Source organism: Lynx canadensis, chromosome C1 (genome assembly GCF_007474595.2).
Source record: "Lynx canadensis isolate LIC74 chromosome C1, mLynCan4.pri.v2, whole genome shotgun sequence".
NCBI lineage: Eukaryota > Metazoa > Chordata > Mammalia > Carnivora > Felidae > Lynx > Lynx canadensis.
Genome location: NC_044310.1, coordinates 186,830,513 through 186,843,004, shown reverse-complemented (window position 1 = coordinate 186,843,004; position 12,492 = coordinate 186,830,513). Strand labels below are relative to the sequence as shown.

General features: G+C 39.0%; 1 protein-coding gene across 1 annotated transcript in view; it reads right to left on the bottom strand.

The window, feature by feature from the left end:
* Positions 1–12,492, bottom strand: part of CFLAR (CASP8 and FADD like apoptosis regulator) — a 48,570-nt gene that overhangs the window by 17,624 nt on the left and 18,454 nt on the right. The window contains 5 exon segments of the mRNA XM_030324433.1: positions 17–66; positions 3,529–3,586; positions 8,096–8,181; positions 9,032–9,167; positions 10,837–10,942. Coding sequence (XP_030180293.1) covers positions 17–66; positions 3,529–3,586; positions 8,096–8,181; positions 9,032–9,167; positions 10,837–10,942 — 436 coding nt within the window.

The window sequence follows — 12,492 nt, the reverse complement described above, 5'->3', positions numbered from 1 at the left end:
ATCATTTATTCCATACCTGAGGTAGAGATGTTCCTGATTCCTGAATGGATGTCTTCACTGATTCTCCTGGGGGGGGGGGGGGGTGAGAGAGAGAAACCATTTACAAAGCTGAAGGAGAACTAAGCACACTCCCATGCTGACTGGGTTTCTTTATATCTCAGCTGTCCTCTTCCCCTATTTTCTTCCCCTTACTGTGTCTTCTTTCTTCAGCTCTACTTGGCCCCAAGGTTTCAGCCTCACACTGAAGAACCTAACTGATAAGAAAACACAAGTCTGCATGCCAGGCAGGGGTTATATAGAAAAACTGCTTAAATAGCAAAGGGGGAAAAAAGGCTCTCCCTTGCCTTTCTCCAGGCGAGGACCAGGTGACTGATGAGTTTTTAAACTGATAGGGAGAATCCAATAACCTCACCACCTAGCAATAGCAATAGCTTTTTTCCATGTGGACAAGGTGGATAAGGCCTAGAGGGGGACAGCCTTAGAGACTGCAGAGAAGGGAAAATGTACTTGTATTAGCCACTTGTACAACAGATGGCCATGTTTTCTTAGTCCAGTGATATTGAGAGATCATAAAATAAAATGGCAGTTGCAAGATAAGGACAGTGAGCCTAGCAAATGTAGATGAGCCTAAAGTCAATATCATTAGGTAAAAATGACTTTATTAGCCCAGATAGGTGGAGAAACCACCAGTTTTGAAGCCATAAAGGGCTAGCTCAAACCCTAGCACCATCACTGATGAGTTCTGTGATCTTAGGCAAGTTTACCGCTGAAGTCTCAGGCTCTTTTGTTTTGGTTTTAAATCCCTAAGGTGAACATACCAACATCTACCTTAGAAGATTGTTGCAAAAATGAGAATGGCAAAGACAAGCAAAGAAAATGCCAGTATTTTTAAGGTTTGAGGGAAATGAGGCCTTTCAAGTGTGTAAGTTGAAACAGTGTTTTAAGGGGCATCTGGTTGGCTCAGTCAGTGGAGTGTGTGAATCTTGATCTCAGGGTTGTAAGTTCACGCCCCACGTCAGGTGTAGAGAATACTTAAAACAAAATAAAATCTTAAAAAAAAAAACAATCTGTTTAAAGAACAACTGGTGATATCCTTTAAAACAACATTTTGCTTCTAGAAGTTTATCCTAAGGAAATAATAGAGCAAGTATGCAAGAATATGTACTGAATAACTGTTTATAATGGCCTCAAACTGGGGCACCTGGGTGGCTTAGTTGGTTAAGCATCTGACTTCGGCTCAGGTCATGATCTTGCAGTTCATGAGTTCGAGCCCTGTGTTGGGCTTTGTGCTGACAGCTCAGAGCCTGGAGCCTGCTTCAGATTCTGTGTCTCCCTCTCTCTCTGCCCCTCCCCTACTCACACTCTGTCTCTCTCTCTTCCTTCCAAAAATAAATAAACAGTAAAAAAAAATTTTATAATGGCCTCAAACTAGAAAAATACTTAAAAATGAAACTGGCTAAATTAATCATGATACATATAATGGATACTATACATGTTAAAAAGGTCCTTTGGTTTTAAAAGATCCTTTTGTATTTGACATGAAAAGATACATAAGACATAGTAAGTGAAATGGGTTATTTTACAACATGAATATTATTATTTTTTTTTTTAATTTTTTTTTTTCAACGTTTATTATTTTTGGGACAGAGAGAGACAGAGCATGAACGGGGGAGGGGCAGAGAGAGAGGGAGACACAGAATCGGAAACAGGCTCCAGGCTCTGAGCCATCAGCCCAGAGCCTGACGCGGGGCTCGAACTCACGGACCGCGAGATCGTGACCTGGCTGAAGTCGGACGCTTAACCGACTGCGCCACCCAGGCGCCCCACAACATGAATATTATTAATCCAACATACTTAAATATATGTATTTGTGTGCATATCCTTACACATAGATATGCTTAAAAATAACAGTCCAGCGGTATATAAATCAAATATTAACAGTGGTTATCTGATACTTGGGATTAAAAGGAAATTTCTCTTTATCATTTTGCATTTAAGCAATCATGGATTAACAGAATAAAAAACACAAAATAACTTATTTTAATATGCTTATCTCAGTGTAAGGCATTTAGTAAGAGCTTAATAAATTACAGTGATCATCATCATCATCCAATTGAAATCTATTTGGAAGTCAAAATTAATATGAAGACTTTTTCTTTTATTAGCAAATAAAGCATCCAGGTGAAAGCAGGTACCTAGCTCTCCTAAGAATCACCAGAGGTGTTAGATGCCTCACTTATCTCTCCTGTATAATTACAGTGAAGGATAAACCTGCCGTCAGGGTGTGCTGTGGAAAGAACACTGATTGTTCTTCATTCCTATCCAAATCTGCCAGCTCTCCTATTTTCCTTTTAAACAGCTTTCAAAATGCAAATTCTCACCACCTCGTCAGTGTTTTGAGAAACATGCTGTCACTTCAGGAATAAATTCACTTCTCAATAGCTTTTGCTGGAGAGCAGAATACTAGGTGAGGAATGACAGGCATGAGCTATGCCATCTGGCTAATCTGGGAGAAATCCTTCTCAGTTTCTAGGTGCAGGCAGACAGCATGTAGGCTGAGTCATAAGATTTTGGCAAGGGGCCTGCCACATAAAGAAGGCTTCCATCGGCTCTCAGCACTGCACCCAGGACAAACTCCAAGCCCCTCAGGGAAGACTGAGCCCTCCTTACCTGCCTATCAATCCCCTGCCTCCTTGAGTTCTGAAACACAATCATCTACAATGCAGTGTGAGACCAAGTCTCAGCCTTCACTTGAAGGAGGACTCAAGACAAGCAAAAGAAATACATTTTTTAAATGATGTTATAGGATCAAGTGCTGATGTTTTAAGAGAGAAGAGAGAAATCGTATGGGTTGAAATGCCTAGTTTTTTATTGTATTTTTTCCTTCTTTTTAGGAGTACAGAGATGTCATCTGTAGAGTATCTAGATGTATTAAATAAGCTATAAAACAGATCCTAGTACCTTTCTTCTTCCTGCTGCTAGATATTCAATTTAACTCAATTTATTATCATGGCTAGATTAATGTTTCACATAGCCTGATTATAGTTCCATTTCAGGTATAAAACCTGAAACTTCTTAAAACATCGCCAAGATGATGAAACTGAGTAAGAGGTATTTAAGTTCAAATAAGCTAATTCATTACATAATTAGAAATGCCAAGGACTACATTTTAAGAACTTAACTGCTATTTATTTTGAGAACTTAATCAGAATAGGTAGATAAAGGAAATGGGAAACTCCAAAAATGCAATGATTTATACTTGAATTATCAAGCATTTATAAAGAATGAATGTAGGGCACCTGGGTGGCTCAGTCAGTTAAGCATCCGACTTCAGCTCAGGTCATGATCTCACGGCTTCGGGGTTTCAGCCCAGCATCAGGCTCTGTGCTGACAACTCAGAGCCTGGAGCCTGCTTTGGATTCTGTGTGTGTCTCTCTCTCACCCTCCCCTGCTCATATACCCGCTCTCCCTCTCTCTCAAAAGTGAATAAACATTACAAAAAAAGAAAGAAAGAAAAATTGGCCTTACTCTGAGTATCAGGTTGTCCCACATTGAGTCTTTGTTCATTACTTCTCCCATTCTGGAGCTTCAAATATAAAGAATAAGGTCATACCCCCTGTTAGTTTTTTCAGAGGCACTTTATATCACACCTCTTTAAATATCTCAATAGAATTCTTACCCAGGAAAAAAATTAAAGTATCACATTCACAGTTAAATTATCTAAAGGAGAATAGCAAGAGCGGTTAACTCCGTAAGTCCCATTTCTATAGCCAAAGAACAAGGCAACTCTTCTTTTTAAAAAGTAAAAATACAATGAACATGTAAATATGCTAAATTAGCTTATTAGAATATTCCAAAACAGCTCAATGAAGTCAGACGTTACAGTATTGTAGAGTTGCTATAATAGCTCCAAGTTAGAACAAGCTGTTGGAACATCAGATCGACATTCTACCTGATCCTTTAACACAGAGGCAATGTACGGTATGGTTAAGGATGAGAGTTCTAGGGGTGCCTGGGGGGCTCAGTCGGTTAAGCGTCCAACTTCAGCCCAGGTCATGAATCTTATGGTTTGTGAGCTCAAGCCCCGCGTCGGGCTCTGTGCTGACAGCTCGGAGCCTGGAGCCTGCTTCAGATTCTGTATCTCCCTCTCTCTCTGCCCCTCCCCAGCTCACACTCACTCTCTCTGTCAAAAATAAATTTTAAAAACTTTAAAAAAAAAAGAAAGAAAGAATGAGAGTTCTAAAGTACTGGTGAGGATGTGGAGAAAAAGGAACCCTCATGCACTGTTGGTGGGAATGTAAATTTGTTCAGCCACTGTGGAAAACAGTATGGAGGAGGTTCCTCAAAAAATGAAAAATAGAAATACTACATATTCTGGTAGTTCCACTACTGGGTATTTACCCAAAGAATACGAAAATATTAATTCAAAAAGATATATGTACCCCTATGTTTACTACAGCATTATTTTAAAAAGCCAAGATATAGAAGCAACCTAAGTATGTATTGATAAAGAACAGATATGGATAAAAAAGATATGGTATATGTATAAAATGGAATATTACACAGGCACAAAAAAGGATGAGATTGTGCCATTTGTAACAACATGGATTGACGTAGAAGGTATCATGCTAAGTGGAGTAAGTCAGACTCAGAAAGACAAATACCACTCATATGTGGAATCTTAAAAATATATATATATGGGGACACCTGGGTGGCTCAGTCAATTGAGCATCCGACTCTTGATTTCAGCTCAGGTCATGATCCCAGAATCATGGAATCAAGCCCCACATCAGGCTCTGCACTCAGTGCGGAGCCTGCTTAAGAGTCTCTTTCTCTCTCTCCCTCTGCTCCTCTCCCCCACTCACACTCTCTCTCTAAAATAAAAATAAATTAAAAATTTTTAAAAATATGAATAAACAAACAAAAAGCAGAATCAGACCTATAAATAGAGAGGACAAACTGATGGTTGCCAGAGGAGAGAGGGGTGGGAGGATGGGCCAAATGGGTGACGGCTTCCAGTTATGGAGTGAATAAGTCACAGCCTAAGAAATATAATCAATGATATTAGCTTGTATGGTGACAGAAGATAGCTACACTTGTGGTAAAAATAACAACATAACATAATGTATAAACTTGTCAAATCACTATGCTGTATACCTGAAACTAATGTAACATTTTGTGGCAACGATACTAAAAAAAAAAAAAAAAAAAAAAATAGTGGGAGTTCTAGCCCAGACAAACCTGGCTATGAATCCTGATTCTGTCACTTACTAGCTATGTAAGCTTGAGCAAGTTATTTTACCTCTATGTCTGTTTCTTTATCTTCAAATGAGGATAATAGCAATAGCCACCTTATACATTTTTGTGAAGACTAAATGTACACAAGCATTTAGCACAGTGCTAGCTTATGGAAGAGCTTAATAAATGTCTAGTTACTGTGTTTCTATAATGCTTAGCTACACAGAAGTCACATGTGGGCTTGGTTCTTAAAAGTCAGCTACCAAAAAAAAAAAAATCAACTACCAATTCTGAGGGCTAGAATGAAATTAATCAGAGAATGAAAGATTGAACCGACCCTTTCTCTTCTCAGATGACAGGTCCTTTGTAAGGTACATATACCACATACTCCCAACCATCTGATAGGTTCAGCTTTCAAATGACAGTTCTCCTCTGAAGCTATCCTAGCCAAAAGAGAGAAGTATACTATTCATTAAGCTGTGTCTGTAGCTAAGTCTGTGTGTCTAAATTAAAGAAAAACATGTAAGTTGCTTTTATCACTAATAATAAGAGACTTAGCCAGAGGCTGATAATACTACAATACTACATCGAATTTGGAACCCCACATGGATGTGCATTCACATTTACATAGCTATTAAGGAGATACAACATCAAAACAAAGCTGGATTTAAAAAGCATCATATTGCAGAGTGACACAACTTTTTTATTCTATAAAATGTTGGTATCATGTGTCATTTAGTGTCACTATGATTTTTAAAGCACTTTGCACTCTTGTATGAGTTAACATCCAGGTATTTACCTCCTAATTTTATGAGAAATATGCTGAATCCATATGCCACAGGGTCTGTTTACTAAATGAATGGTCAGGGTCACAGATATACAGAAAATTTAAATGACAGAAAATTAAATGTCTATTTACATATACAGTAATACAGTTATTCTCATCAACAAATAGAAAGACAATAGTAAAATATTGCAAGGTTTTACTAAGAGTGACAGTATAATTTATATTAGATATATAATAGCAGAGAATACTCAGAAAATCTGGATGTGATCCTAAATCAATTTGGTTTCATAATTTGGTATCATAGAGATTCAGAAGGACAAAAGAAAGTATATTTTATTCTTGAAAAAAAAAAGTGACAGATATATTTAAGCTATGTCATGACTGGTATATAGTTTATTAAATATGCCATGTCACAGAGGAAGGAACATGGACTGGGCCCAGTTCTGGTGATAGGTAGAGGTGGGCAATATCACTTAATGCACCTTAGGCCTAAATTTCCTTATTTGTTCAATGAGGGGGGTGAACAGTACAATCCTTAATACCCATTTTAGCTCTGAAATTCTATTGCTCAGAGATATCCTCACATCTCACATTTTTCAGAAACTATATTACAGGGTAGTTAATGTTTTCTTCAGATGCTTTTAAGTGTTTATAATTTAATCATGAAATTGCACTGTGGCCTGAGGCCTGACTACAAATTCCACATATACTCGGATACTCTCAAGATAAAAAATTAACCAACAAGAATTCTGATAATACCTTGCACCATTACTAAAACAACAACCAGAAGTGACTATGTGATATTTAGGGTCACAACTCAATTACCTCAATTATCACTCAATAACAAAAAACACTTTGGGTTGAAATCATTAAATACGCCCAATAACAAGCAAATGCACAGAGAGGTAAATACAAGTATATTTATTTTGAATCACTGTATTACAAAAAAAGACTGGAAACAATCTAAATACACACAAGAAAGGCTATACACATTGTAATATACCCAGGATTAATCGTAGGATAGAAGTGATTTATTGCTCTTCTTTTATATTCTCTATACTTTCCAAATTATCTCAATGAACACATGCCAATTTGTGACCATAAGAAGTTACACATATTTCAAAAACAACTGCACATGACTATCACATTTTTTCAGATATTAAAGTTCCAGAAAGTAGAACCATATGCACCCATTAAAAGCAATGACAAAATAGAGGTTGTCACATATGATTCATATGGAACAATTTCCAAGAATTCTCAGCTCAATGGGCATAGTGTTCTACCATTTGCACAGAAAGGAAAAACCAAAAATAGATATGGTATGTGTAGACTGTCTCTGAATGTGTATAGAAGAAAATGGTTACAACAGCTGCCTCTGGGGGAAAGGAAGTGGAAGTAAGAGAAAACATACTTTAAAAATTCTTTAGTATACTTTGAAATTTTTGTCCATGAGGATGCACTATCTATTTATATTTAAAAAAGCTAAATCTTCTAGGGACGCCTGGGTGGCTCAGTCAGCGAAAGTGTCCAATTCTTGATTTCGGGCTCAGGTCATGATCTCCAAGTTTGTGAGATCCAAGTCCTGCATCCAGCTCTGCAGTGACAGCAAGGAGCCTGCTTGGGATTTTCTGTCTCCCTTTCTCTCTGCCCCTACCCCATGTATGTGCACTCTTTCTCTCAAAAAAAAAAAAAAAAAAAAAAAAAAAAAAAACCTAAATTTTCTAAAGAACAAATGAACTATGAAAAAAAATGTTCAATTGGATATGTAGATACACAAACATGCATAGAAAAAAGACTAGAAGGAAATTTGCCAACATACCTTTAGATAGTAGGATAGAAGTGATTTATTGCTCTTCTTTTATATTTCTCTATATTTTCCAAATTATCTCAATGAACACATGCCAATTTTGTGACCATAAGAAGTTACACATATTTCAAAAAACAAATGCACATGACTATCACATTTTTTCAGATATTAAATAAAGTCCATGCTGTGCAAATGTCTGTATCTTTATCAAAAGTTCTGAAACTGTTTCATGCTGGAATTCCATACATGTGCTCCAGACTCACCCTTAAGTTATATGAAGGATCCTTAAGACTCAAATTTGGAGAGAGTGCCTGGGAGTGCATTATATAACTTGTTTCACCTCCTTGAGCTATAAGCAGGAGGAGAGGTATGGAGTTAAGATTTATAAGTTACTAATCAAAATGCCTATTCAACAATGGCTCAGTTCAGGGTCAATCATCTTTCAAAATATCCTAAACTTCTAACCACCCTACTAGGTCAAATATCTCCCACTATCATTAAGAATGTGCTAAAAATGCTCCACCCATCCTTGATTTTTTTTATTGGTCATGGGGTGGGAGGTATCTGTAGATCATTGGGTCTCAGCTATCCCCATTAGGGCTGTAACTCTATGGTGCGTGGACTGCTAACAGAGCAACAGAGTCCATGCTGAGCCTGGAATCTAAAAGACAATGGGGGAGGGTGGCATGAGGAAGAAGGCCAACGTGAGACTGGTCACCTTTAAGAAGGGGGCAAATGCAACCCTTTTCCATGGGGTTTTGGAAACTCAGGACACATGCAGGGCAGTTATGGGATCCCAGTGACAGGATGAGACCAGAATTGGATAGTGGTCAGGCCAAACATTGGAGCAGTGCAGCAGGGCCTGGCATATTCCTCAAAAGCTCTGAGTGTCCACTGTGCTGCCAACCCATGCAGAAAATTGGGGGTGCAGACTATTTCATGAAGGCCGGGATGTTAGGAACTTCTCAGCAGCATTTGCAGAGAGCTGAGACTCTGTGATTCATGGGTGTGGGTGATAAGTCAGCAGATCTGAGATATGAAAGTTAGAGGGGATGTGACCTCGAGCCACAGGCTAGTGGGGGCTGTGGACACTTAGGTTCTGTTCCCTCCACCCATCCAACAAATGAATCTTTACCAATCAAACCTAGTATGCCCAGGGTACTTTCCTTGGGCCACTGAGAGGCCAAAATTCTACTTACCAGACTGCTTGTATTTCTGGACTTTTGTCTTCAGGTCTATTCTGTGGATGTTCTTTAAGCATTTTTCTAATAAATCCAATCGATCTGGAGCAATCAGATTTAGCTTCTCCAATTCAATCACAAGATCTAGGAAACTCTAAGAGAGCCACCAAGAAGAAACAAATGTCAGTAAGGTGGACTGTTAAGCCCTAAATGCAAACCCCAAGCTGTGTGATTTGTAACAGCAAGCAAATGTGAGAAGAAGAACCCATTCCATGATCTGCAGTGATCTTAAACCAGACCTCTCTGTTCATAGTCCTCCAGGGCCAGAAGCAAATTACACTCCTGGATTTTACAAAGAGGTGGTGGTAAAGTCTTTTGGCGGACCAACCTGTACCCTAGGTTGGGGACACATGAGGTCATTTTACGTCATCAGAAGTACTGTGAGATGGGGCACCTGGCTGGCTCAGTCAGTAAAGCACACAACTCTTGATCTCAGGGTTATGAGATCAAGCTCCACATTGGGCATGGAGCCTACTTAACAAAAACAACAACAACAAAAAGTACTGTGAGAGAGCAGGCCTAAAAATAAAATCTGCCTGAGTTCATTCTGTTCCAAAAGGCTACTCTGGTATTATACTGAAAAACTCTAAGGGCTTTCCTAAAAAGGGAAGAGAGAAGATAGCTGGGGGAAAGAAAAATCCCCATGATGCAGTTTTGAAGGTTCCTAAAATATGTAAAATTTTTTCAATGTTTATTTATTTTTAGAGAGACAGACTGAGAGCTAGTGGGGGAGGAGCAGAGAGAAGGGAGACACAGAATCTGAAGCAGGCTCCAGGCTCTGAGCTGTCAGCACAGAACCCAGTGAGATCCCACAAGCATGAGATCATGACCTGAGCCAAAGTCGGACGCTTTACTGACTGAGCCACCCAGGCACCCCAGAAATTTCTAAAATATCTTAATCACTGCTGGACATTCCAAACTCATTCTGACTCTGGGAGTATGAGGCAAAATTAAAAAGTAGGGTATATTGCTACTTACTTGCCCTAGACCACAGAGATTATGAAAGAACTATATTTCAGAAATAGGCATTGCTTTGGGTTTATTTCCTCTAACATTTAGTTACTGAGGCGCTATATTTATTTATTTTTAATAATAATCATCATGAAATTGATATAAGTGATTGGCAATAAGTTGACTTGAGGACACCAAAAAGAAGTTCTATTTTTTCCTCTTCCTTCCCATTTGATGCATTTGATGGTGGGGGCATACAGTCACCCTATATTTATAGATTTCAGAAACAAAACTACAATTATTATGGAACATGAGAAAATTCTCAAGCAACAATTTACCAGAGTCCTTAAAGGCAGGTCCTTTAAGAACATATTTTCATATTCTAGAGATCGGAGTTTTTCCTGGCCCGTCCTTAGGCCAGCAGTACCACATAAGGTTAGACAATTTAAATACTTTTCCAGCAATTGCAATATCCCTGAGATCTTGTTTCCTACCTAGTTTCCAATCCCAAATCTCTAATTTTGCCATTCCCTGGATACATGAGTCATAAGTACCTTCTCCCTCCCCACCTCCACATGCAGCCTAATGACTCCACACTGATCTCAAGCTAGTTGAAGGAAAATAGATGGCCATGGGAGAGCAAGATGAAAGTGAATTTGAAGTAAAAAGATTTACTTTTCTCACTTCCTACCTTCACTCCCAGCTTGGGTCTCCATATTCAAGTGCCCACTTCCCTCTTCCCACACACTACAGAGCAACCCTCTTCCTTCTGATATGCCCTTGGAAACATGAACCAGAAAAAGAATACTCACCTTATCCTTGGCTACCTTGCTTCGGCCCATATGATCCCTCATGAGGAAAATTAATGAGGACACATCAGATTTGTCCAAATCTTCACCAATCTCTGTCATCAACACCCTGCAACCAGACAAGATTTTTTTTAAGTAAATTCAGATACTAATCCTAATGAAAACACCAAAGCCTATGCTTCTGCTATGCCAATAATTGCTTTAAAAGACTAATTCGGCCCCCATTTGAATAGCACCCCCATAAAACAGAAAGCCTAGACCACCCTAGGAAGAGATCTTAAGGGAATTCAAAAGGAAATTCATCCTTTCCTCCTACTTTCAATAAGAGATAGTACCTCTCTTTCCAACTAACTGATCTACAAACAACTCAGAGATAAAAACTTCCCTAAAGGAATCCCCTAGTTCCCCCAGATGTTATGATGAAATAAGCGAAGAACATATATGACTAAGATGAAAGATAGAAATAGAATTTGAAGTCGTCCTGTCTTCCCCATCTTACAAGCCTCCAGGTGATGAGGATGCTGCAGATCCAGGGCCTACACTTTGAGTCACAAGCTTCTAAAGCAAGCTTATACCTGGGATATCCTGGCCTACTCCTAAACTCAAAGGGTAAAAGGCATCTAGATCCTGGGGATTATGACCATAGATATTTTTGTCTACAAAGCCTCACCTGACTCAGTCACCTCTGCTCCAGTTGGAGCCACCATCACAGTTTACCTGGGCTCTCAGGACACCCTGTGGTTGGCATTATTGCCTTGACATTGTCATCTCTGCTTTAGAGGGCTGTTTTCCCAATTAGGCTCTCAAATTCTTGAGGACAGAAGATGCTTCTTTCATTTTGTTCTAATGCTTACTATACACCTGGCATATATTGACCCCCCCCCCCAAAAAAAGCCCACTGAACAGATGAATCAATGAATCTAGCATCCCCTCCCTCTACCCACCCTTTCCACCCAGAGGCCCTAAGGAACTGCCTACATTCACATTAGCAAGGAGACAGGAAATAGAGAGTGCCCCAACTTATTCACTGAAACCCAGCACCTCTGAAAAAGTTTTAAGAACATATTGACATTTTATGATGGTTGAAGAGGTAGAAGATGATCAAGAACAACGACAACAATAAAAATAAACTCTTTCACTTGTTCGTGTGTTTGTTTTTAAGTAGGCTCCGTGCCCAGCATGGAGGCCATCATGGGGCTTGAACTTATGACCCTGAGATCAAGACCTGAGCTAAGACTAAGAGTTGGATGCTTAACCAACTGAGCCACTCAGGCACCCCAATAATAAACTCTTGTGATTGTAGAGGGATTCACAGTTTTAAAAGTACTTCACATACTAAATTATCATAACTGATCTTCACCAACAAACTTGAGAAATCAGGTATTATTATTTTTAGCTTTATAAGTAGGCAAACAAAGTCCCAACTGGTGTTAGTGGCTGGCTCAGCCTAGGTGGCCTATAACTGGTATTTCTGGGACTTGAAACAGGCCTCCAGACCTCAGGTCTCTGACACTTTTCAAGGGCAGAGCTGCTTTCAACTGTCTTTAATACAGTTCTCAATAATACACATCCTCTCCAAATACACACCATTGATATAACTTAAAGGCTGGTGGTCTGAAGAAAAAGGAACCATTAATTTAAGGTCACAAGTTATCTTCC